Raw genomic sequence first — 26819 nt, 5'->3', positions numbered from 1 at the left:
CCCTAGCCCTTAATCCGTTACCCTTGCCCTTAATCCATCGTCAATGTTACATCTTGTTCTGACCATATTTTAGGACTTTTAGGCAATATAGTATATAGATATAGACTACAAATGGTATGACATGTTAGCAAAGTTGGGATGGTGGCATTGTGATGGAAACTTTGACTGGGTATCAATTTTAAGCCCTGTTTCCGAGGCTTAATGACTTCTGCAGGCACATCAACATGGATGCACCCATGGGAGTATCAGTTACAGGGTACTCGTCTGGTGGGCGGACACAGCTGCAGTCAGTCTAGTACCGTGGCCACAGTGTCTAGACGTATGAGAACAAAGGGCGTTTCTTGTGTTAGAAAAGAACTCATTTCTAGCGATAATATGGAGATTTCTAACCTCTAATCGAAAGTTGTGACAACATGGTGAGCAAGAAGGGATGTATCACCCCCATGTCAGCAGTGGAAACAACAACGCCACGGGGAAGCACGGCCAAAAGAGACTGAAGAATATGGACTGTTTGAAAATAGCAACACCAGACGTTTGTTCATTAATCTCCAAGGCAGGAAAAGTTGTTCCACGTTCCGCAGACAGGACTCTACTATGGAAATTTAGATTCTGAGACTGGAAGGACAAGTAACACCAGAGCCGATCTGTGCAGAACCAAGGTAAGAGGCGTCTGTTTCTGTTTTTGTGCAGGTAGGTCTTTTCAGTTTTAATGTTAACGTTACGCTTTCGTGGTCATTTCAGATATACCTTTCATGGCAAGGTAGAGATTTCGGCAAGTAGCCATTTTCGAAACCATCTCGACGTATGTTTGATATTCAGAATGGCTGTTAAAAGTGTTATTGAAACTTTTTAGGTTTGATGAAAAATGAGCAATTCATTTTTGGTAGAGTCGGAGTAACGGAGACTACCTTCAAGTTAGTTCATGGTATCTTAACTTAGCAGCCTAGAATTTAGAAATACGTCGCATGCATCCACGTTTCAAAATCATGTGCCATACAAACGTTGAAATTCCAGAACTAATTCTAGTATGTCGCATGTCCACGTATAAGATCTAATTCCAATACAACTTTTTTCTACACGTAACACGTTTAAAAATCTACATCCCCGACAAAGGTAGACTGTTACAGTAGAAAAACTACAAATGTACAAAAGAATAATACGTCGCACTCGTCCACGTATGATAATCATACGCCTGACAGATGTAAAAATTCCAAAACTAATTCCAGTACATCTCACCCCCGACAAATGTAGCATTAACTGAAGACAAAGTACAAATGTACAAGAAAACAGTACGTCCCATCGTCCACGTATGAAAACCATAAATCATATGCCCGAAAAACGCAGAAATGCAATTCTAGTACATCTTTTTGTCAAGTATGAAAATGTGCACCACCCCCCCCCCCGACAAATTAATTTAGAATTAGTTTTGTAGTTAGAAAAAATTATACGTCGCATGTATAATCCACGTATTAACATTTTACGCCTGACAAACGTAAAAATTCCAAAACTAATTCCAGTACATCTCCTTTGTCCACGTTTGAAAACCTCAACCCCCAACAATTGTAGAATTAGCTGAAGATGAATTAAAAATGTAGAAAAATGATACGTCGCATTTGTCCACGTGTAAAAAACATAAAAAACAAGAGTTCTACGACCTCATACCTTCGTCAAATGATTTTGACCTTTATGACTGACGTAGTAGGAGTGTTTTTCATCAATCATCAATCATACCAGTTGACCCTCTTCACCCAAATAACATAAGTTGTCCAAACCTCCTTGTTATGACTATGAGCTTAACAAAGAAGGTTATGCTAACATTTATCATCAATTATGCAAATAAGCTCCCTCCTTATTAGCATAATTTGATTCAATGGTGTTCACATTCACACAACTTCCTAATGCCACAAGTATGAAATTGCCGTCATTTACTAGTATGGAATTATAGTAGTTTCTCATTAATTATGCTAATTAGGCCCACATTTGCATATTTCCTGTCTATCAACATTCCTCTCTTCCTTAGTTACAAATGTCACATATTTGAATAGTCATATCATGGAACACAGCAGATTTTTAAAATGGCCTCATTAATTATGCGAGTTAGAATTTGATTTGCATAATTATCATCCAATCATACAAAGCATCACGTAAGCTATCTACATACCAAAAATCATGACCATCCATCAAGACCATCTCGAGTTATAGTTTTTCTCATTAATTATGTCAATGAGGTTCTCATTTGCAAAGCTGATATCTATTAATATTTCTCTCTTCCTCAGTTACATATGTCACATGTTTAAGAGTCCTATCATGGAAATTGATGGATGTATAAACTTTCCTCATTAATTATGCAAATTAGATACTGATTTGCATAATAAGTATCTAATCATGTACATCAGCACTCAAGCTATGCACAGAAATTTATGACCATCCACCAAGCCCTTCTTGAGTAATTTCCTTTCACAGTCTGAAGCAAAACCTGCCCCTGCTATAGCCAACCCATAGGTCTGCTTGGAGACTACCTTACCATTATGCCTACAGCTGGCTCACAGCCAATTTGTGTAACTGACGTTTCCTGCCCTCAACATGACCCCTCAGGACCTCCTTGCCCTATGCATGACGCCTTGGAAAACACAGCGACACACGTACACATACTTCAGCATACAATGTAACACATTTTTACACTTTTCTCGTTAATTATGCAAAACACTTCGCCCAAAATCTAATCATCTTGAGATTTCCCACATACACACCGACACACCAACTACGACAACAAACCATCCAGGCGTTCTCGACTTATTCTGTTCACTAACAGACACACAGACAAGCACCATCGAATAACCTTGTCGACGAAACCATTCGTCGACGAAGGTAACTAGAAAGGCAACATTTGCGGGAGCAAATGCAACATGTTTCGCCCATTTCCCTCCCCACGCAAAAAGCGACTATGGCATAGAGGCTAAAGTTTGTTGTATGTCTGCAATGTTGGTATTTGGATAAATAATTGGATTGAATTGACCAGTCAGAAATGGATCTCTCCCAATTTGAAACCCTATGCATGGATGGGCTCTGCCAGGCACCCATATTCATATGCTATTATTTTTCTAGTACAACGCTACGCCACACATTTTGTTTAATGCGCTATTGATCACCGCCGATATTCAAGACTTCCCCGCGGCCCGATAGTGTAGACATGTAACAGGGGTTTACGTAAGAAGGTTGAATATTCTTACTGATTTACGTCATTTTTAGCCAAAAACTTTAAACAACTACTCAAAGCAAGGGCCTCCTTGCTCAACGTAAATTTTCACGCACTTCACAACTCTCTATTGTAATTTGTTAATGTTAATGTCAACGTCCCGACACGGGATGTTTCCTAAGGTGGGAAACGTTGGATACTTTTTGTGCACTATTGTGCGCACTCGTGTCCAATCTTGGTGACAGAGGGGTAGAAAATTCGTGTACATAGCGAAGAAATGTCAGGTTTTACCATAATGTCCAAGCTTGCAAACTTGTAGAAATCTTTGTTTCCATGCAGTGTTAAAATAAGAAAAACACTGAAGAAAAAGACTATTTTTACACAACCAAGGGATTTATTCAACCGACGTTTCGGTGACCATCTGTCACCTTCTTCAAGGCAATTCTGACTGGTTCACATAGCAATGCAGCACAGGTGTTGCTGCTTATACATATTAATGAGATGCAAACGCAAAATATTTACATATGTACAAACACAGGGATGACATCACTATGCGGTCCCAAACGTACAGAAGTGTAACACATACACAACTACATATCGATCAACAAACAATGCAACGATTATTTCTTTAGGATGCGGTCCCAAACGTGACTGAGTCTATATCCCCCTCATCACGGTTCATGACTGGAGCGGATTTCCTGATCCATACAGACTCCTTAATCCAACGTGTTAGTCTATCGATATGTAGTTGTGTATGTGTTACACTTCTGTACGTTTGGGACCGCATAGTGATGTCATCCCTGTGTTTGTACATATGTAAATATTTTGCGTTTGCATCTCATTAATATGTATAAGCAGCAACACCTGTGCTGCATTGCTATGTGAACCAGTCAGAATTGCCTTGAAGAAGGTGACAGAGGGTCACCGAAACGTCGGTTGAATAAATCCCTTGGTTGTGTAAAAAGAGTCTTTTCCTTCAGTGACTTACCAACCTGATGAAACTATTCACGGAAGAAAAACACTGTGTGTGTCGACAAATACCACCAGAAAAGTTTTAACCTTCTCAACTGCACTTACACAACTTCAGTAGGACACAACAATAACTTACATGTACAACACAAGGATGTGAGCCAGGGAGTAGTGAAGTTGTGTCTGCACCTGTCAGAGTACTAGTAGTGCCCCTAATTAAATTGACTATTTCAACCAATCAGGTTGAGCTTGATAAATCTGCACTCTCTCATTGGCTGACCGAATAAGTCAACCCGGCCAGATGAATAAAGATGTGACCTATAGGTCAGTGACCCCATCTGAGGAAAATAACCGATCTTCTTCCCAAAACACCCTCTAAAATCGTATTTCGAAGTATTGTATGCCGAAAGTGCGAATGGCCTCATCCGACCGTATGGGGTCCGTTTGGACCCCAGGCGTGTTTGAATGTGTGCCATATCAACATTTTTCGTCGGAGAAAAAAAATCATTCTATGAGTTTGTTCATGTACATGTCTTACAACTCCTGAGGAATTTTCACTGGGATTGGCCAATTTTTGCGGAAGTTATACTCTAAAGTGTGCGTGTTGCCCGCTGGGGTCCAAACGGACCCCAGATGATTTCACATTGTTTATTATGTAATTTGAAAGAAATTCCTCATAACATCCAAACGGTATAATACATCCTCACCAAATTTGCATGGAGTGATGTTCACGTTAAGTTTAATAATTTCTGTAAATTTAGTGACGTTATGAAGTAATATGACGTATTTATGACGTCATCGATGTGATTTTATAGGCTAAATAGGAAAGTCCCGTAATATCGAAAGGTATTAAACAAAATAGAGTGTATTATTGATTCTAAGGTATGCCAAGGCATACAACGTCAATGGCGATTACGTTGACGTCAAAATGACGTCATAGAATGACGCCATGTGTTGTTAGCGATCCCTGGGATCCGCCATCTTGGATCGGCCATTTTGAAATGTTAAAATACATTTTTTCCATTTATGACCCCAAATCACAAAAGAAAGAGACTGGAAACATTAATCTGAATGTTTCTGGTTAAGAAAATACCAGGTAGTGACGAATTTGAAGGCAAAAAGCCTGTTTATACCTAAAATAATCGTCTTGTCCGCCATGTTGGATTTTGAGCGATTACGTCATCAAATTAGCATAACTTATGAATGATAAATCATGAAAGTTACATCTAATTACATATGATGTTATACATGTTGGAAAACTAGTGTGGTTGAGCAAGAAAACCTGAGAAATATCATTGTTCTTGAAAAATTGGTGACTTTTTGTATAAAATGCCTGTGTCAGAAACCCGTTGCCATGGCAACAGGAAAAATGATAAACTTGAACTATTATCATGGAACTGTGGCCAACAAAATTTTAGGAAAAGTCACCAAGTTTGGTAGTGCTAGCATACGTAGTTTGGCAGTTATACGATGCCAAAGTTGGCTCCTGCACTTTTAGTCCCCCCAGTCTAGATATATGGTTAAAGGAAAATGCGGTTCTCCTCATTTTTTGCATGAATTATGATAATGAGCATTAATCATCAATACTAAAACTTGTCAAAATATTCTCCATAGACTAATGAAACAGGATGTGCACAATACCTACAACTAGAGTTCCACGAACACTTTATCTTCGCCAAATAATCAAGGCTTATTATGGAGAGTGATTAATATTTACATGCTTATCACCCGCTGCAAATTTGATCATGCACCATACCATTTGGAAGTTATGCTGGGGGGGGGATGAGTCCAGTCTAGATAGTGTTAAAAATCATTTGGTGGTACAGGACTAGTATATGTGTAGAGTGTGCTGATATATGTAACAAGTTTAATGAACTTTCAGATGCTACAAGTATCGAATTCCTGCCATTGACCACTATGGAATTATGGTTTTTCCTCATCAATTATGCGTATTGGCTCCCATATGCATCACCCTCTATCTAAATCAAATTATAACTTAAGCTATTAACAAACCAAAAATCATGATGATCCATTGACCCCTTCTTGAGTTATTACCAAATGAAGGGCGCACAGCTGGCACACAGCTGGGTGACCTAGATCCCAAGCCAGGCAATCCTCCAAGTGTCCCTGAATTGAGGTCGAGTAACAGCTTTCAATGGGATTATACATTACTCTATTTAATTATGTAAATGAAGTCCCAATTTGCATACTATACATTTCATTATGTTAATCATCACCTAAGGTACCTGCGTACCAAAAGCAATAAAGATACACAAAACCCTGCGTGAGTTATCCTCCTCCAAGGTTTCATACATAAAGGCCCACTGCAGCTCAAAACAAGTAGTCAAGAGGCCCAAACTTACACCACTTGTTCCCTGCCCCAAGACCCATCCACTATAAAAAAATAATGAACCTGGTGCCTCCAGAAAATTTCACCCCAAACTTTGAAGCTCCGCTGCAATACTTTAGATACCCGCTAGAAGGCCCATTATCGAACTTGACCTTCCTTTCTGTAAACCTTACCCACCCACTAAGTATCATGCAGAACCATCGACAGCTTCTCGAGTTATGTTGGCGACATACAAATACACATACACACAAAGCCCGCTGCAGTACCGACGGAAAATGCCAGGGGAACCATTTTTGAACTTGACCTCCGTTTCTACAACATCTACACAACTGCAAAAAATCATGAAGATCCATCAACGTTTCTGTCACTTTTTTTTGCCTACATACAAACACAAAAAATTCAAAGTCCGCTACAGTACTGTTGAAAAACGCAAGGTGAACCATTTTCGAACTTGACCTTCCTTTGCACAGCCACTACACACCTACCAAAAATCATAAAGATTCATTGATTTTTTTTTTAGTTATGCTCCTGACATACATACAGACCCACCCAACAGATTTTACAACCGAAAACATAATCTTCCCCGAGTACTAGTACTCGGCGAAGATAATAAGATCCACCAGAAATATATTTAGGGGGCAAAGCAAAATGGGGTCCATTTGGACCCCATACGGCCAGATTCGTCGCAAAAATGTGTCGGTCGGATGAGGGTTAAATATTTGTTCAATGTACCACCATAGCAAATTTAAGGTCATTTGGATGTATTTCCAGAGCACAGGAGGCCAAAATGTACGTTTTTGGTCAGAAAAACCTCAATAAAATCACTTTCAAGGTCAATATCGAAAAAAATTAAAAAGGCTCCCAGGGTATTTACCCACTCTACATGTATACCAAATTTCAGCTCAGTTGGTGCAGGGACGACCGAGCTGAGTCGATTACAAGATTTGACAGGAGAAAGAAACCATACGAACACAATATATTGCGTCAAACAGTATGTTGGGCTCAACATAATTACAAATGTAGAAAAAAAGGATACGTCGCATTCGTCCAATTCTTAAAGTATTAGTTATACCCCCATTCCACTTGGACGGCGCTTTCGCCGCGCTCTCACGGCGACATAAGGACCCCATTCCAAGTCACAACACGGTTACGGGGGGCAAATGACCCATATCTTTAGTTCGAAATATTTCGAAATATGAAATAAACCTATCTGGCTATCTATATTTCAAATCTATTCAAAAAATGATCTCTTTTGACAGTCACTTTCGAAATGTTTGCAAATGATCAGAACAACTTCTGAAACATAGAATTCTCGTATTTCCTTTTGTTAGAAACATTTATGAATACTTATAAAGATTTGTAATTAATAAAACAATAATTCGAAGATATAATAAATACCATTAAAAAAACGTAAAATTGACCAGATCGCCGTGAGAGTGCCGAACTCCTGGAAAACGTGCTCAAGTGGAATCTCTACGGCGACCCAAAATCTCAAATGTCAGCAACCTTTTATGAGCGACCAAAGATTTCACAGATAACTCAACGGAATGGGGGCCTAAATTAGTAAAAGTCCGTCAAAACTACCTGCACAACTCCAATTTTACCTGTGCTAGCATGCAGATTTTGAGCCCTACACGTACACTCTTCACTCACCTTAGTTACAGGATAAGAGAGGTCAAATTCCTAGGGACCCAAAATTGTGAAATTGCTTAATTATTAGTTTCACGCATATTCAACTCCAAATGTTGTTTTCCTAGCTAAAGATAAAATTAGTACAATTTTACCTGTACTAAAATGCGAATTTCGAGCCCTATTTTTTTTAAATCGAACTCGAAAACCTTGAAGTAAGTATAACACGCCATATCCGTAGGTACTAAGAAATATGTCAAACAGCTTATCAGTGTCACATACATTCTAAATTTTGTTTCCCTGTGGCTGTAGGACCTAGCAACTACATGACTAACACGCCACCGCCAACTACTTTGAGAAAGAAAAGCCAATCATGATTTTGGAATAGTCTAATTCAAGTCAATAATTCAAGAGGTTAAATCGACCGAAGCTGTCTACCGTCTTCAGAGATGACAAGAACCAAAGAAGAGAGCATTCAGGTTGATATGTTTCTGTACGTTTTTTCCTCGATCCCTGCACAGGTCACCTATACCGGCCTACAAGGTCATCCGGGGCACCCGGTATCCACGTGCACTAGGGAGGAACAATCCAGGCCTGGAACAATCTGGCCATTTCCCACACAGACTCTCACCGCAGCAGGGGAGGTCGCCGGAGACCTTCCACTGCCGGACCAGCATCAGAGCCGTGTTACATGATTGTGCTGTTACAACCAGACATTACCTGACACGATTTAGAGAATCCACACACTGGCGTGCACATGTTGTCCACTTTATTTGATTCAAACGAATACGTATTGTCTATTTGTTGTTTATTTTAGTGTGCAACTTTTAGAAGCTGATTTTGCATGTATAACGTTATGAAAGAAAATACAGGTGATTAACCTCGTCGACGACAGTTCAAATCAAACCGGATGTACGAATGGTAGAAACCCAATACAAATGTGTATGCAATTGCAAGCTGCAGTAACATTTCACTCCGTAACTTACGTCCAAGAAGTTACAGTGCAACTCCTTACCAAACATGGAACGGTTACTTTAGAATTAGTCTGCTATTGTTGTGCTATAATTCTTTGACGGTTATTCATTTGTTTAAGTGAAATGCAGCGAAGAGATAAAGTAATCAATGTTGTGTGAGCAGAGTAAAACAGGAGACGAGAGATTTGTAAAACTAGGAAGTTAAGGTCAAGAAAGCAATAGAGACATTCAGTAAGGATCGTAGTAAGCCAACATTATGAAGTCACAATCAGTCAGTGTTATAACGTTTACGTCTCCCTTGGTAAGTATGCGGGAATCCTTGTCTCTGTGTCATTTCTTTATCCTTGATGTGGTCGTCTTCAAATCGGCATCTAAAAGAAACCGTATTTATACATCGGCCATTCTCTATTGTAAGAAGGAAAGGGTCTTAAGTATTCACCATTTCAAAATTGACTTAATTTTATTCTAAAAGCTAATTGGCCATCTCACCATTAAACAAACTAATCGTTCATGGTTTTTCTGGCTGTCGTCCCTACATTTCTGACAAGACCACAACTGCCATGTTCTTTAAGATCACGTCTCCTACACTTTCTAATTTAACATCACATTAAATAACAAATCTATATTAACCCTCTATCGTTGGGGATCTTGTCGTCCCTTACTTTTCGACAAGACCACAACAACATGATGCTCAGTGGACCTTGCTCGTCCTTTAGTACAGTGGGCCTTGTGTCCATTTGTGCCAACGGCAAGGTCACAACACCACCACACTAATAACATTCATCTCTTACACCTAAAATTAGTGGCAAAAACCACCCCTCCGGTCAAAATGGTCACACCTAACCCAAAACTAGGAAAAATATAGGGAACCAACATAAGCGACAAAAACCACCCCCAATATTATCGATTCCAACACTTTCTAATCCAACATCACATTAAATAACAAATCTTTATTAACCCTCTATCGTTGGGGATCTTGTCGTCCCTTACTTTTCGACAAGATCACAACAACATGATGCTCAGTGGACCTTGCTCGTCCTTTAGTACAGTGGGCCTTGTGTCCATTTGTGCCAACGGCAAGGTCACAACACCACCACACTAATAACATTCATCTCTTACACCTAAAATTAGTGGCAAAAACCACCCCTCCTTCAAAATGGTCACGCCTAACCCAAAACTAGGAAAAATATAGGGAACCAACATTAGCGACAAAAACCACCCCCCAATATTATCAATTCCAACACTTTCTAATCCAACATCACATTAAATAACAAATCTATATTAACCCTCTGTCGTTGGGGATCTTGTCGTCCCTTACTTTTCGACAAGATCACAACAACATGATGCTCAGTGGACCTTGCTCGTCCTTTAGTACAGTGGGCCTCGTGTCCATTTGTGCCAACGGCAAGGTCACAACACCACCACACTAATAACATTCATCTCTTACACCTAAAATTAGTGGCAAAAACCACCCCTCCTTCAAAATGGTCACGCCTAACCCAAAACTAGGAAAAATATAGGGAACCAACATTAGCAACAAAAACCACCCCCCCAATATTATCAATTCCAACACTTTCTAATCCAACATCACATTAAATAACAAATCTTTATTAACCCTCTATCGTTGGGGATCTTGTCGTCCCTTACTTTTCGACAAGATCACAACAACATGATGCTCAGTGGACCTTGCTCGTCCTTTAGTACAGTGGGCCTTGTGTCCATTTGTGCCAACGGCAAGGTCACAACACCACCACACTAATAACATTCATCTCTTACACCTAAAATTAGTGGCAAAAACCACCCCTCCTTCAAAATGGTCACACCTAACCCAAAACTAGGAAAAATATAGGGAACCAACATTAGCGACAAAACCCCCCCCCCCAATATTATCAATTCCAACACTTTCTAATCCAACATCACATTAAATAACAAATCTTTATTAACCCTCTATCGTTGGGGATCTTGTCGTCCCTTACTTTTCGACAAGATCACAACAACATGATGCTCAGTGGACCTTGCTCGTCCTTTAGTACAGTGGGCCTTGTGTCCATTTGTGCCAACGGCAAGGTCACAACACCACCACACTAATAACATTCATCTCTTACACCTAAAATTAGTGGCAAAAACCACCCCTCCTTCAAAATGGTCACGCCTAACCCAAAACTAGGAAAAATATAGGGAACCAACATTAGCGACAAAAACCACCCCCCAATATTATCAATTCCAACACTTTCTAATCCAACATCACATTAAATAACAAATCTATATTAACCCTCTGTCGTTGGGGATCTTGTCGTCCCTTACTTTTCGACAAGATCACAACAACATGATGCTCAGTGGACCTTGCTCGTCCTTTAGTACAGTGGGCCTCGTGTCCATTTGTGCCAACGGCAAGGTCACAACACCACCACACTAATAACATTCATCTCTTACACCTAAAATTAGTGGCAAAAACCACCCCTCCTTCAAAATGGTCACACCTAACCCAAAACTAGGAAAAATATAGGGAACCAACATTAGCGACAAAAACCCCCCCCCCCCCCAATATTATCAATTCCAACACTTTCTAATCCAACATCACATTAAACAACAAATCTTTATTAACCCTCTGTCGTTGGGGATCTTGTCGTCCCTTACTTTTCGACAAGACCACAACAACATGATGCTCAGTGGACCTTGCTCGTCTTTTAGTACAGTGGGCCTTGTGTCCATTTGTGCCAACGGCAAGGTCACAACACCACCACACTAATAACATTCATCTCTTACACCTAAAATTAGTGGCAAAAACCACCCCTCCGGTCAAAATGGTCACACCCAACCCAAAACTAGGAAAAATATTGGAAACCAACATTAGCGACAAAAACCACCCCCAATATTACCAATTCGAACACTTTCTAATCCAACATCACATTAAATAACAAATCTTTATTAACCCTCTATCGTTGGGGATCTTGTCGTCCCTAATTTTCGACAAGATCACAACAACATGATGCTCAGTGGACCTTGCTCGTCCTTTAGTACAGTGGGCCTCGTGTCCATTTGTGCCAACGGCAAGGTCACAACACCACCACACTAATAACATTCATCTCTTACACCTAAAATTAGTGGCAAAAACCACCCCTCCTTCAAAATGGTCACACCTAACCTAAAACTAGGAAAAATATAGGGAACCAACATTAGCAACAAAAACCACCCCCCCCCCAATATTATCAATTCCAACATTTTCTAATCCAACATCACATTAAATAACAAATCTTTATTAACCCTCTATCGTTGGGGATCTTGTCGTCCCTTACTTTTCGACAAGATCACAACATTACATGATGCTCAGTGGACCTTGCTCGTCCTTTAGTACAGTGGGCCTCGTGTCCATTTGTGCCAACGGCAAGGTCACAACACCACCACACTAATAACATTCATCTCTTACACCTAAAATTAGTGGCAAAAACTCCCCCTCCGGTCAAAATGGTCACACCCAACCCAAAACTAGGAAAAATATTGGAAACCAACATTAGCGACAAAAACCACCCCCAATTTTATCAATTCCAACACTTTCTAATCCAACATCACATTAAATAACAAATCTTTATTAACCCTCTATCGTTGGGGATCTTGTCGTCCCTTACTTTTCGACAAGATCACAACAACATGATGCTCAGTGGACCTTGCTCGTCCTTTAGTACAGTGGGCCTTGTGTCCATTTGTGCCAACGGCAAGGTCACAACACCACCACACTAATAACATTCATCTCTTACACCTAAATTAGTGGCAAAAACCACCCCTCCTTCAAAATGGTCACACCTAACCCAAAACTAGGAAAAATATAGGGAACCAACATTAGCGACAAAAAACACCCCCAATATTATCAATTCCAACACTTTCTAATCCAACATCACATTAAATAACAAATCTTTATTAACCCTCTATCGTTGGGGATCTTGTCGTCCCTTACTTTTCGACAAGATCACAACAACATGATGCTCAGTGGACCTTGCTCGTCCTTTAGTACAGTGGGCCTTGTGTCCATTTGTGCCAACGGCAAGGTCACAACACCACCACACTAATAACATTCATCTCTTACACCTAAAATTAGTGGCAAAAACTACCCCTCCGGTCAAAATGGTCACACCTAACCCAAAACTAGGAAAAATTAGCAAGAAAACAAAAAAAGAAAACTAGCAAGAAAAACACCCCTCCGTCAAAATAGTCACACCCAACATAAGCGAAAAAACATCCCTCCCAATAAAATGGTCACATCCAACATGGCCGCCCCCTGCCTTGGATGCAAAAACAGAACAGGTTTTGCTATCGCAAACCTGTAATAACAGAAGGAAGCACAAACAGTAACATGATATTACATGTACCTGTACAGTTCTATACAATGTACATTCGGACATGCTACTGCTACGCAACCATCTGGAGTCAGTGTGATTCCACCGGCACAATTCCCTTTCACTGTCGCCACAGTCCGAATGAACGTCCCGTCTGGCCTGAACACCTGCACACGGCCGTCCCCTACGTTACCTACAATAATGTTACCTAACGGGTCTAATGCTACACCTCCAGGTTGTTGAAACTCTCCATCATTTTTACCCTGCTTGCCAAAATCGAACATGAAATTTCCGTCAAAGTCGAACGCACAAATCTTGTGTGCACCGCGATCTGTGACGAACAGCACATCACGTGACTCATCTGCCGTCACATAGGTTGGGTTTTGCAACCGCCCCTTGCCGATTTCCCGGATGAGGCTCCCGTCAGGCTGCAGGAGGAGACATGGTTTCCGTGGGCCTCCCGCCACCACCATGCGGCCGTCCTTCAGAACTTTAAGGCCAAGAGGGGTTTGGAAACTGTCAGATTGGAATGTGTCCAAAAGTTGGCCTTCCTGTGAATAACGTCTTGTTCCGTAATTTTCACCCCACGACGTCACAAGAAAACGTCCGTTTGAGTCTACATCAAAACCGAATGGTTTCTCGCCATCAACTGGGAAACTGTTCAAAGAGTGACCTTTGTTTGCGTCAAATATTTGAACCCGTTTGTTCCCCTGCTCCAGCACTGCAATGTTGCCGTCCCTATCAACCACGACATCTTCCGGGTATTTCAGTTCCCCCACCCCATTACCCTCCCGACCGATAGTAAACACTGGGGTCTCCCTGTTTTGTACATTAACACCAAACGGACTTCCTGACACGTGTTGTGAGTTGACCTTGACCTCTAACTCATGGTCGCCCGTAACCTTGGACAAGTACGATATTTCCCACACTCCTTCACTCCTCATGTCAAGTTTCGTCGGAACGTTTGCTCGAGAAGGGTCCTTCATATTGGCTGTGATCGCTTTGCTGGTTGTGACACACGCCTGCTCGTCTCTGTTCATTGTCGTCAGAATGGCGAAACACTGAAACCACTGAACTGCCGGCTTTACAACAACTTTACACTTCGATACGTCAACGTCCGTCTCTAAACCACCGAGGTTCCCAATTTCTTCTGCAAAGTCAGTTACGGCTGTGTTTTCTACGAACTGAAACTCGCTCCAGTTGGACTCGAGGTCCAGTTCCTTTGCCAGCAGAGTTTCTACCCTTGCTTGGACTTGGTTTCCCACCTCCAGAACGTGCACGTCACTTCCGTGTTCTACAGCTTGTTGACAGAACGTTTGTGCGCTCGTCAGTCCGACCAACTCAAATTCTATCGCTTCCTTTTTTGTCTGTAGAGCCTTGCCATCGGCTCGGCATAGTTCGTCAATCTGGCTCAAAATCGTCTTTCTACGCTCTTGCAGAAGGTCGATAAGTTGGTGGAAATACGTGTTGGTTTTGTTTATGGCAACTTCTTTGGAGGGAATTAAGTTTGTGATCTTCTTCTCTGCTTCCCCAACAGACGCCTGTATTTCCCTCAGACGCGGATCTATAAGCCGAAGAAGTTTTTGCAGGGTTTCTTTCTTGTTTTTAGCAACAGTGGCGATTTCTACCGGATTGTGATCTTTGCCCGGCCGGTGGTCGACCACGGTACATGCTGTACAAATCAAATCTTCACAGCTCTCACAGTAGAAAACCAGCTCTTGGTCCTTGTGTTTGTGGCAGTGCCGTTTGCGCTGAAATTTGCTCACACCTCTATCTGCTTTAAGTGTTTCTTCTGTGGTAACTTCGTGGTCTTTTGTAGCTGGAAGTTTCCGGTGTACTGTCGTGCATGACTCACATATTAAGGTTGCGCAATCGGCACACCAAGACTTTGACCCCTCCTCATTCCCCTCGCACACCTGACACGGCACACCTGGACCCGCCCCTTTCTTCACGGCCGCGAAATCCAGCAGGTTGTTCACGTAGAAGTTGGTCCTGAGTCCGTCCACGCCTTGGTCTGGTAGACTGACCTGTGTGCGGCAAGTTGGACATTCCATCGGCTGTTGTTTAGTGGCCCATTCTTGCAGACACTCCCTACAAAATGTGTGCAGACATGGCAGGATTCTGGGGTCCCGGAAGTGCAGCATACAGCCTGGACACGTCAGGAACTGGTCGTCGAAATCTTCCGTCGACATTTTACTTGCCATCTTGATTCAAGGCGATAGTATTTGTCCGTGTTTATTGTTGTTCAGCGAGTCTTTACCTGACGTTTTTATCGAGATTGAATTAAACTCGATGTTCTGGTTCTTGGAAGGTAGTTTCGGTGACGTAGTGTTTGTCACGTGTTTACCGCAACAGCAGCCGTTGGTCGGTGTTGACCTCATACTGTACGTAAATCCCCGCTTACGCATAGCCGAACATGGCTCCCGAACACCAGCCGACTCCGGGGTCGGCTGTAGTTGGGGAGCAGTCTGACCAGTTTTTAGACCACGCCTATCTTTGGCACGGAACATGCACCGAACATGTCCCGACCATCTTTTAACCGGTACATGAATACTCCCATTTCATGAGCGTGACTAACTGGTGCGTGAGCAGCATAGTAAACTGAGAATCAGTTTTTCATGAACGAACTGTTGATATTTTGTATGTGATTTTAGTCGGCATAACTTGAAGAACCTCTGGATGGATTACGATGATATTTGGCATGTTGGTAGGTGTTGGGAAGACAAAGGTCAAGGTCGATTTTGGACCACCTGGTACGTGACCTTGGTACTAGAGCAGAACTTTTGTTTCGAAAATTCGTTTTTTGTATCTTTTGACCTGGACGTGCTATGGTCTTGATTTGTTGGAGGCAGATAGTTTGTGATGTAGGGAAAAAGCGGTGTAGGTTTGGGCCTCCTAGCTGCTTGCTCTGGAACTGCAGGGGCGTTTTTGTCAAAGTGTTCCAAGGGGAATAACTGAACAAAGGAACGATGGCTATCAATGACATTTATCATTCAGTATGCAGAAATGTACATAATGAAGGACAGATTATGCAAATTGGGACTGATTTACATAATTAATGAGGAAAATCTATTATAATGAGCTCGACAAAACTCTGAGTACAAGTTCTTGTCCGGATCTGTTCAATTACACTGAAAGCACAATCTACAGTTGAGTTTGTTTAGTGATAGTACCGACGGGAAACTGAACTGCACCATAACAAGGCCCTGGTATACATCAACGTTACAGCTCAACAGACATTTAATTCGTCGATTTAATTCTGTCTAAAATGACGCATTGTTTACAAAACGACCAATAAATGAACGGCTAGATGCCAAAGCCATATCATGCGAGGTGCTCCTATCCTATAGGTTATTGACTTTTGGCAACTTGGCACCCGTATTATATGTACCTGTACAGTTCTATACAATGTGCATTCAAACATGCTACTGCTACGCAACCATCTGGAGTCAGTGTGATTCCACCGGCACAATTCCCTTTCACTGTTGCCACAGTCCGAATGAATGTTCCGTCACGCCCGAACACCTGTACACGGCCGTCTCCTTCGTTACCTACAATGACGTTACCTAACGGGTCTAATGTTACACCTCCAGGTTGTTGAAACTGTCCATCACTTTTGCCCTGCTTGCCAAAATCAAACATGAAGTTTCCGTCAAAGTCAAACGCACAGATCTTGTGTGCACTGTAATCTGTGACGAACAGCACATCACGAGACTCATCTGCCGTCACATAGGTTGGGCATTGCAACCGCCCCTTGCCGATCTCCCGGATGAGGCTCCCGTCAGGCTGCAGGAGGAGACAACACTCTTGTTCGCCGTCCGCCACCACCATGCGGCCGTCCTTCAGAACTTTTAGGCCAAGATGGGTTCGGAAACTGTCAGATTGGAATGTGTCCAAAAGTTGGCCTTCCTGCGAATAACGTCTTGTTCCGTAATTTTTGCCCAACGACGTCACAAGAAAACGTCCGTCTGAGTCTACATCAATACCGTATGGATGCTCGCCATCAACGGGGAAACTGTTCAAAGAGTGACCTTTGTTTGCGTCAAATATTTGAACCCGTTTGTTCCCCTGCTCACCCTGCTCCAGCACTGCAATGTTGCCGTCCCTATCAACCACGACACCTACCGGCGTGTCCAGTTCCCCCACCCCACTACCCTCCCGACCGATAGTGAACACTGGGGTCTCCCTGTTTTGTACCTTAACACCAAACGGACTTCCTGACACGTGTTGTGAGTTGACCTTGACCTCTAACTCATGGTCGCCCGTAACCTTGGGCAAGTACGATATTTCCCACACTCCTCCACTCCTCATCTCAAGTTTCGTCGGCACATTTGCTCGAGAAGGGTCCTTCATATTGGCTGTGATCGCTTTGCTGTTTGTGACACACGCCTGCCCGTCTCTGTTCATTGTCGTCAGAATGGCGACACATTGAAACCCTTGGACTGCCGGCTTTACAACAACTTTACACTTCGATACGTCGAAGTCCGTCTGTAAACCACCAAGGTTCCAAATATCTTCTGCAAAGTCAGTTACAGCTGTGTTTTCTACGAACTGAAACTCGCTCCAGTTGGACTCTAGGTCCAGTTCCTTTGCCAGCAGAGTTTCTACCCTTGTTTGAACTTGATTTCCCACCTCCAGAATGTGCACGTCACTTCCGTGTTCCACAGCTTGTTGACAGAACGTTTGTGCGCTCGTCACTCCGGCCAACTCAAACTCTATTGCTTCCTTCTTGGTCTGCAGAGCCTTGCCATCGGCTCGGCATTGTTCGTCAATCTGGCTCAAAATCGTCCTTCTACGCTCTTGCAGAAGGTCGATAAGTCGGTGGAAATACGTGTTGGTTTTGTTTATGGCTACTTCTTTGGATGGAATTAAGTTTGTCATCTTCTTCTCAGCTTCCTTAACAGACGCCTTTATTTCCTTCAGACGCGGATCTATCTGCCGAAGAAGTTCTTGCAGGGTTTCTTTCTTGTTCTTAGCAACAGTGGCGATTTCTATCGGATTGTGATCTTTGCCCGGTCGATGGTCGACCACGGTACATGCTGTACAAATCAAATCTTTACAGCTCTCACAGTAGAAAACCAGCTCTTGGTTCTTGTGTTTGTGGCAGTGCCGTTTGCGCTGAAATTTGCTCACACCTCTATCTGCTTTAAGTGTTTCTTCGGTGGTAACTTCGTGGTCTTTTGTAGCTGGAAGTTTCCGGTGTACTGCCGCGCATGACTCACACATTAAGGTTGCGCAATCGGCACACCAAGACTTTGACCCCTCCACATTCCCCTCGCACACCTGGCACGGCACACCTGGCCCCGCCCCTTTCTTCACGGCCGCGAAATCCAGCAGGTTGTTGACGTAGAAGTTCGTCCTGAGTCCATTCACACCTTGGTCTGGTAGACTGACCTGTGTCCGACAGGTTGGACATTCCAGCGGCTGTTGTTTAGTGGCCCGTTCTTGCAGACACTCCCTACAAAATGTTTGCAGACATGGCAGGATTCTGGGGTCCCGGAAGTGCAGCATGCAAACAGGACACGTCAAAAACTGGTCGTCGAAATCTTCCGTCGACATCTTGCTTGCCATCTTGATTCAAGGCGATAGTATTTGTCCGTGTGAATTGTTGTTCAGCGAGTCTTTACCTGACGTTTTTATCGAGATGTAGGAGATTGAATTAAACTCGATGTTCTGGTTCTCGGAAGGTAGTTTCGGTGACGTAGTGTTTGTCACGTGTTTACCGCAACAGCAGCCATTGGTAGGTGCTGACTTCATACTGTACGTAAATCCCCGCTTACGCATAGCCGAACATGGCTCCCGAAAACCAGCCGACTCCGGGGTCGGCTGTAGTTGGGGAGCAGTCTGACCAGTTTTTAGACCACGCCTATCTTTGGCACGGAACATGCACCGAACATGTCCCGACCATCTTTTAACCGGTACATGAATACTCCCATTTCATGAGCGTGACTAACTGGTGCGTGAGCAGCAGAGTAAACTGAGAATCAGCTTTTCATGAACGAACTGTTGATATTTTGTATGTGATTTTAGTCGGCATAACTTGAAGAACCTCTGGATGGATTACGATGATATTTGGCATGTTGGTAGGTGTTGGGAAGACAAAGGTCAAGGTCGATTTTGGACCACCTGGTACGTGACCTTGGTACTAGAGCAGAACTTTTGTTTCGAAAATTCGTTTTTTGTATCTTTTGACCTGGACGTGCTATGGTCTTGATTTGTTGGAGGCAGATAGTTTGTGATGTAAGGAAAAAGTGGTGTAGGTTTGGGCCCCCTAGCTGCTTGCTATGGAACTGCAGGGGCGTTTTTGTCAGTGTTCCAAGGGGAATAGATGAACAAAGGAACGATGGCTTTCAATGAAATCTATTATTTAGTATGCAGAAATGTACATAAGGAAGGACATATTATGCAAATTGAGACTTAATTTACATAATAAATGAAGAAGACCTATTACAATGAACTCGACAGGACTCTGAGTACAAGTTCTTGTTCGGATCTGTTCAATAACACTGAAAGCACTTTGCCAATCTACAGCAACAATGACACATTATTTACGGCGAAGTAAAAGAATAAGAGCGACAACAAGATAACCAATAACTGAACGGCTAGATGCCATGTCATACCAGGTGCTCCTATAGATTATTGACTGTTGGCACCCGTATTACATGTACCTGTAAAGTTCTATACAATGTCCTTTCGAACATGCTACTGCTACGCAACCATTTGGAGTCAGTGTGACTCCACCGGCACAATTCCCTTTCACTGTTGCCACAATCCGAATGAACGTTCCGTCTGGCCCGAACACCTGCACACGGCCGTCTCCTGCGTTACCTACAATAACGTTACCTAACGGGTCTAATGCTACACCTCGAGGTTGTTGAAACTCCTCATCATTTTTACCCTGCTTGCCAAAATCAAACATGAAGTTTCCGTCAAAATCAAACGCACAAATCTTGTGTGCACCGTAATCTGTGACGAACAGCACATCACGTGACTCATCTGCCGTCACAAAGCTTGGGTCTTGCAACCGCCCCTTGCCGATCTCCCGGATGAGGCTCCCGTCAGGCTGCAGGAGGAGACACGGTTTCTGTGGGCCTCCCGCCACCACCATGCGGCCGTCCTTAAGAACTTTTAGGCCAAGAGGGGTTTGGAAACTGTCAGATTGGAATGTGTCCAAAAGTTGGCCTTCCTGCGAATAACGTCTTGTTCCGTAATTTTCACCACACGACGTCACAAGGAAACGTCCGTGGGAGTCTACATCAAAACCGTATGTATACTGGCCGTCAACGGGGAAACTGTTCAAAGAGTGACCTTTGTTTGCGTCAAATATCTGAACCCGTTTGTTCGCGTACTCCAGCACTGCAACGTTGCCGTCCCTATCAACCACGACATCTTCCGGGTATTTCAGTTCCCCCACCTCATTACCCTCCCGACCGATAGTAAACACTGGGGTGTCCCTGTTTTGTACATTAACACCAAACGGACTTCCTGACACATGCTGTGAGTTGACCTTGACCTCTAACTCATGGTCGCCCGTAACCTTGGGCAAGTACGATATTTCCCACACTCCTCCACTCCTCATCTCAAGTTTCGTCGGCACATTTGCTCGAGAAGGGTCCTTCATACTGGCTGTGATCGCTTTGCTGTTTGTGACACACGCCTGCCCGTCTCTGTTCATTGTCGTCAGAACGGCGACACACTGAAACCCCTGGACTGCCGGCTTTACAACAACTTTACACTTCGATACGTCAACGTCCGTCTGCAAACCACCAAGGTTCCCAATTTCTTCTGCAAAGTCAGTTAGAGCTGTGTTTTCTACGAACTGAAACTCGCTCCAGTTGGACTCCAGGTCCAGTTCCTTTGTTAGCAGAGTTTCTATCCTTGCTTGGACTTGGTTTCCCACCTCCAGAATGTGCACGTCACTTCCGTGTTCCACAGCTTGTTGACAGAACGTTTGTGCGCTCGTCAGTCCGACCAACTCAAACTCTATCGCTTCCTTTTTGGTCTGCAGAGCCTTGCCATCGGCTCGACATTGTTCGTCAATCTGGCTCAAAATCTTTTTTCTACGCTCTTGCATAAGGTCGATAAGTTGTTGGAAATACGTATTGGTTTTGTTTATGGCTACTTCTTTGGAGGGAATTAAGTTTGTCATCTTCTTCTCAGCTTCCTTAACAGACGCCTTTATTTCCTTCAGACGCGGATCTATCTGCCTAAGAAGTTCTTGCAGGGTTTCTTTCTTGTTCTTAGCAACAGTGGCGATTTCTACCGGATTGTGATCTTTGCCCGGTCGATGGTCGACCACGGTACATGCTGTACAAATCAAATCTTTACAGCTCTCACAGTAGAAAACCAGCTCTTGGTTCTTGTGTTTGTGGCAGTGCCGTTTGCGCTGAAATTTGCTCACACCTCTATCTGCTTTAAGTGTTTCTTCGGTGGTAACTTCGTGGTCTTTTGTAGCTGGAAGTTTCCGGTGTACTGCCGCGCATGACTCACACATTAATGTAGCGCAATCGGCACACCAAGACTTTGACCCCTCCACATTCCCCTCGCACACCTGGCACGGCACACCTGGCCCCGCCCCTTTCTTCACGGCCGCGAAATCCAGCAGGTTGTTGACGTAGAAGTTCGTCCTGAGTCCATTCACACCTTGGTCTGGTAGACTGACCTGTGTCCGACAGGTTGGACATTCCAGCGGCTGTTGTTTAGTGGCCCGTTCTTGCAGACACTCCCTACAAAATGTGTGCAGACATGGCAGGATTCTGGGGTCCCGGAAGTGCAGCATGCAAACAGGACACGTCAAAAACTGGTCGTCGAAATCTTCCGTCGACATCTTGCTTGCCATCTTGATTCAAGGCGATAGTATTTGTCCGTGTGAATTGTTGTTCAGCGAGTCTTTACCTGACGTTTTTATCGAGATGTAGGAGATTGAATTAAACTCGATGTTCTGGTTCTCGGAAGGTAGTTTCGGTGACGTAGTGTTTGTCACGTGTTTACCGCAACAGCAGCCATTGGTAGGTGTTGACCTCATACTGTACGTAAATCCCCGCTTAAGCCCAGGTTACACATAGCCGAACATGGCTCCCGAACACCAGCCGACTCCGAGGTCGGCTGTAGTTGGGGAGCAGTCTGACCAGTTTGTAGGCCACGCCTATCTTTGGCGCCGAACATGCATCGAACATGTCCCGACCATCTTCTAACCGGTACATGAATTATTCCCGACTGGGCCCCAAATGCTTTCTAACCTACTCTCAACCATCCCGACTTCTAGCCGCAGACTGCGAATCTCTCCTGACTAATCATGACCTATAACGTGGTGAAACCAAGGACACAATTGCAGTTGTAGTTACACTGCAAACTCCTATAGTTCCATTTCCATGATACGCATGCATTAGATTATCTGTGTCGGTGACATCTTTTGCAGTAAACTACAACTGTTGACATGAACCCTTCCTCATTAGCATTCAGTTCCTGATCGTCATCACCTGTGACGTAGGAAAACCAAGATAAGAGCTCAGTTGGGGTTAGTTCAACGTTCATAGGAACAGGGTTCGCCAATCACCCTAGATATACAAATATATATTTTTGAACCTTACAATATATTAATAAAGCTGTTTCTATGATAGAAAAAAATGTACACATTAAATATTAATTAGCACTTAACTCGATGACACCATCTTCGAGTCAGATAACTCAACAAGGGGTAACTAAAAACCTAATTATGACTAGCAAGTGTATTTCGCTACGTCATGAGAGATAGAGAATGCGTTTCTAAATTGATTATGCTAATGATAGTCCGTGAGTCTGCACGGACTGTGTTACTTTGTCGTTTAGATGCAAAGAAAGGCATCTCCTAGCCTGGAAACCATACCCTCGGTGGCTCCCCGATATCTCTACGGCGCTTGGAGTGACCCTCGCCCGCCCAGACAGCTTAGCCCGCTCGGGGTGTGGGTTTACGGCCTTGGATTAAATTACGTCGCCATCTAGGGCGGCGGCGATAGTAGGGTGGCAGCGGAAGTAGGGTGGCAGCCGATTCGAAGTAGCAAGGGTATCAGAAACGGTTCAATAAAGAAGACTGGGCCCGATAAAACACCTCTAATAAGCCGACCCCTAGAGACTGGGACCAGGCTAGGCATCACCTAACTATTGGACGAGCATTGAATGCAGACTTCTAAAACGTGTAGCGAGTTTTCACACACAATAGAACACATTTGCTTCATGGGACCTAACCAGCGGGCTATAATCATAGGTTCCATGTAATCTGTCACATTGAACGATTAGAACGCCCACTTATAATGGACAGTGGACTTTATAAAAATATAAATATTACATAATGCATTGTGATGCTTTGAACAAACATGATTTCGCCTACGCATGCGAAACTATGTGTAATGCTTTTAACAAACATGATTTCGCCTACGCAAGCGAAACTATGGATGCGAAGATATAAGACATAATTTTCTCTTCACCGTCCCACTGTGTACTCGCTACAGTACAGGAGCAGAAGTCGAACACCGCCACCATGGAGAGTGACCTATTGAAAAACCTTCCGGAGTTTCCGAGTCCGTTTTTCTGGAACCTGGACGAGTCGATGTTTGCCAGGGTGCATGAGAAATTGAGCCAGTGGACATGTTCTGAAGCCGACCGACTGGCTTGTAAGAACGCCTTGGCCTTCCTGTCCTACGCTCGGGATAACGACTCGCTACAGGCCCGCAGACAGTTCCAGGAGGTTCTAGACGAAGATCCGGAGAACCTCGTGGCACTGACCAGTCTCGCCTACATAGACGTGAAACACAGCGATGTGGCAAGCGCAGAGACCAAGCGGAAGACGTTGGCGGAACTGAAAGAGTCGGGAGGTGAAACTCAAGGTCAGAAGAGGTGGGGCGCCGCCATGTTTGAGAAATCGTTTTGCTTGACTCGATTTGGTCAGGGGCGATATAATGAGGCTTTAGGGTGCGTTGAAGAAGCTCTCAAATTCGACAGCGAAAACGCGGAGTGGCTGAAAAGCGAAACGTTCCTGCTAACGAAACAAGTCGAAAACAAGTCCTTTGGTCAAGCACATCACGGTCAAATCAAAACCTTCCTGGACAAGGCAGTGGCAAACGTTCTCAAACTACAGCAGTTGGAGCAAAACAGTGCAGAGGGGAGTGACAATGTCGACCCTCTGTTCTTGAGAGCTGAACTGTTTTCCGCCGCTCGAAGCACAGAGCAAGGTTTGGTTTGGATGAGAGAGTACACGAGTAAAAACCCAGATCAAATTGTAAAACCATCGGTGCTATACGAGGAGGCTTACGGACTATGCCCGACAGACCAGCGTGTCTGCCGAAAGGCTGTACTCCACGTTAAGGCTACACGCGACTGGCAAAAGTTAGGGGAAATCTTGACGAAGGCTCTCAAACAATTTCCCGACGATCCGCTCCTTTACCATCAATATGGTCTCCGGTTCTTCCTTCCGTTTGAAGACGCATATTGGAAGGAAAAGTGTACTAAGCCCAACGCCAAGAGAGCAGTAAGAGAAAGGGTCGAAGAAACATTAGTGTACCTACCGAGGGCAGAAGAGTACTTCCGACAGGCGCTAAGAATAGACCCACTTTTCACGCGTTGCAGGATCAACCTGGCCCAGTGCCTGTTCCATCAAGGTAATGTTGAAGAGAGCCACGAACAGTTCCGCCAGAGTGAAGCTGAAGCTGAGAACGCCAAAATCGCAAAGGAAGCGAGAAAGGAATGGGGCAAACTGTTTGTTGAGGGACAAAATTATTCGGGAGCACCGGTGAGGCTCTGTGAGATTGCGCAGATCGAAGACCAGGCTGGGGCAGGTGCCTACCACTTGATGGACACCGCTCTGGATAACCTTAAACTGGACGAAGTAGACGCGAGAGAGAAAAAGAGGGCAACTGATTACAACAAACAAGCACTGGAGAGCAATAAGAACACCACCTGTGTGTTGGACAAGGGAAAATCGGCCAAGCACAGAAACTCTGATCAAAGTCTAAATCCGTCAGCATGGTACCAGGAGGCTTACGAACTGTACCCGACAGATCAGAGCGTTTGCCGCCAGACAGTACTACATTTTAAAGCCGCACGTGAATGGGAAAAGATGGAGAACATTCTGTCGAAGGCTCTCAAAGACTTTACCAAAGACCACGTCCTTTACCATCAATATGGCCTCCGGTACTTAATTCCGTTTGAACTGGCACTGGCGGAGGCAAAGAAGACTAAAGACAAGGGCAAGATGGTACCCAGATCATACCTGCTTAAGGCAGAAGAGTACTTTAAAGAGGGTCTAAAAATTGTTCCCAAATTCACGCGTTGTAGGATCTGCTTGGCTAAGTGTCTGTACCACCAGGGTAAGGTGGAAGAGAGCTCCAAGGAGTTCAGTATCGCGATCGAGATAACCCGAGATAAAGATAAGATAGTCGAAGCAAGACGGGATTGGGCGTGGCTACTGCTCGAGGATGGGGATGAATCGGGAGCGCTGATACAGCTCTGCGAGGCACTGAAGTTGAAAGGTCAGGTTTTACAAGATGTTTATTGGAGGCTGGACTCTGCTCTGAGTAGCTGGTGCAAAGTTGACCGACACGACCCCAGGCCTATCAGAGTTAGGGCGGCGCTTGCACTAGAAGCGGGGTACGAAGACAACGCCATCGAATACTACAAACAAGCCCTTAAGATCGACGCCGACGACACCAACACCCTGACAGGCTTGGAAAAGGCGTACAAGAAGAAAGGCAGCCAACTTGACCGACACGACACAAGGCCTATCAGAGTTAGGGCGGCGCTTGCACTAGAAGCGGGAAACGAAGACAGCGCCATCGAATACTACAAACAAGCACTTAAGATCGACGCCGACGATACCAACACCCTGATAGGCTTGGAAAAGGCGTACAAGAAGAAAGGCAGCAAACTTGACCGACACGACCCAAGGCCTATCAGACTTAAGGCGGCGCTTGCACTAGAAGCGGGGAACGAAGACAGCGCCATCGAATACTACAAACAAGCACTACAGATCGACGCCGACGACACCAACACCCTGATAGGCTTGGAAAAGGCCTACAGGAAGAAAGGCAATTTCAGAGAGGCCAAGAAGTGGTTTCAAAAGGCCTCCCGTCTGGGAAGCGGTGAAGCAAACGAACAATGAACTAAGTAAGGTCGAAGATCAGAGTTGTGCAACGTATTCTTCACCTCAGATAGTGAAAGTTTGAAAGCTTATTGCACATTCCTGTCCGTAGGCTAATTGCAAGTACATGTAACGTGGAAAAGAATTGACAGGCAATGAGGAATAGTATAGCATGTGACTAGTCTAACTACAGACACAAATTCTACTTATTGGGTTAGGCTTCTTTTTTCCGAGACAGTAGAAGACGAATAATCCCATT

At 43.9% G+C, this 26819-nt stretch overlaps 4 protein-coding genes and 1 long non-coding RNA gene across 5 annotated transcripts; 2 read left to right on the top strand and 3 right to left on the bottom strand.

The window, feature by feature from the left end:
- Window positions 1-305: 305 nt before the first annotated feature.
- On the top strand, window positions 306-9106 carry LOC136426693 (uncharacterized). The gene is made up of 2 exons (XR_010754323.1): window positions 306-659; window positions 8666-9106. It is a non-coding gene; the product is annotated as an uncharacterized lncRNA (long non-coding RNA).
- A 4339-nt stretch (window positions 9107-13445) lies between these two features.
- LOC136427219 (tripartite motif-containing protein 2-like) lies at window positions 13446-15891 on the bottom strand. The gene has a single exon (XM_066415999.1). The coding sequence runs from the start codon at window positions 15651-15653 to the stop codon at window positions 13473-13475; it is 2181 nt and encodes a 726-aa protein (XP_066272096.1). The 5' UTR covers window positions 15654-15891; the 3' UTR covers window positions 13446-13472.
- On the bottom strand, window positions 15850-19118 carry LOC136426538 (tripartite motif-containing protein 2-like). The gene is made up of 2 exons (XM_066415203.1): window positions 17016-19118; window positions 15850-15899 (listed from the first exon to the last, which is right to left on the bottom strand). The coding sequence occupies exons 1-2, from the start codon at window positions 19018-19020 to the stop codon at window positions 15850-15852; spliced, it is 2055 nt and encodes a 684-aa protein (XP_066271300.1). The 5' UTR covers window positions 19021-19118.
- A 675-nt stretch (window positions 19119-19793) lies between these two features.
- LOC136427217 (tripartite motif-containing protein 2-like) lies at window positions 19794-22386 on the bottom strand. Its single transcript, XM_066415998.1, has one exon. The coding sequence runs from the start codon at window positions 22286-22288 to the stop codon at window positions 20108-20110; it is 2181 nt and encodes a 726-aa protein (XP_066272095.1). The 5' UTR covers window positions 22289-22386; the 3' UTR covers window positions 19794-20107.
- A 1579-nt stretch (window positions 22387-23965) lies between these two features.
- LOC136426537 (uncharacterized) lies at window positions 23966-26581 on the top strand. The gene has a single exon (XM_066415202.1). It carries the CDS (start codon window positions 23966-23968, stop codon window positions 26579-26581), a length of 2616 nt encoding a protein of 871 aa, XP_066271299.1.
- Window positions 26582-26819: the final 238 nt, after the last annotated feature.

Source organism: Branchiostoma lanceolatum, chromosome 2 (assembly GCF_035083965.1).
Source record: "Branchiostoma lanceolatum isolate klBraLanc5 chromosome 2, klBraLanc5.hap2, whole genome shotgun sequence".
NCBI classification, from domain to species: domain Eukaryota; kingdom Metazoa; phylum Chordata; class Leptocardii; order Amphioxiformes; family Branchiostomatidae; genus Branchiostoma; species Branchiostoma lanceolatum.
The sequence above is the reverse complement of the archived record's forward strand: the minus strand, read 5'-3'. Positions and strand labels throughout refer to the sequence as shown.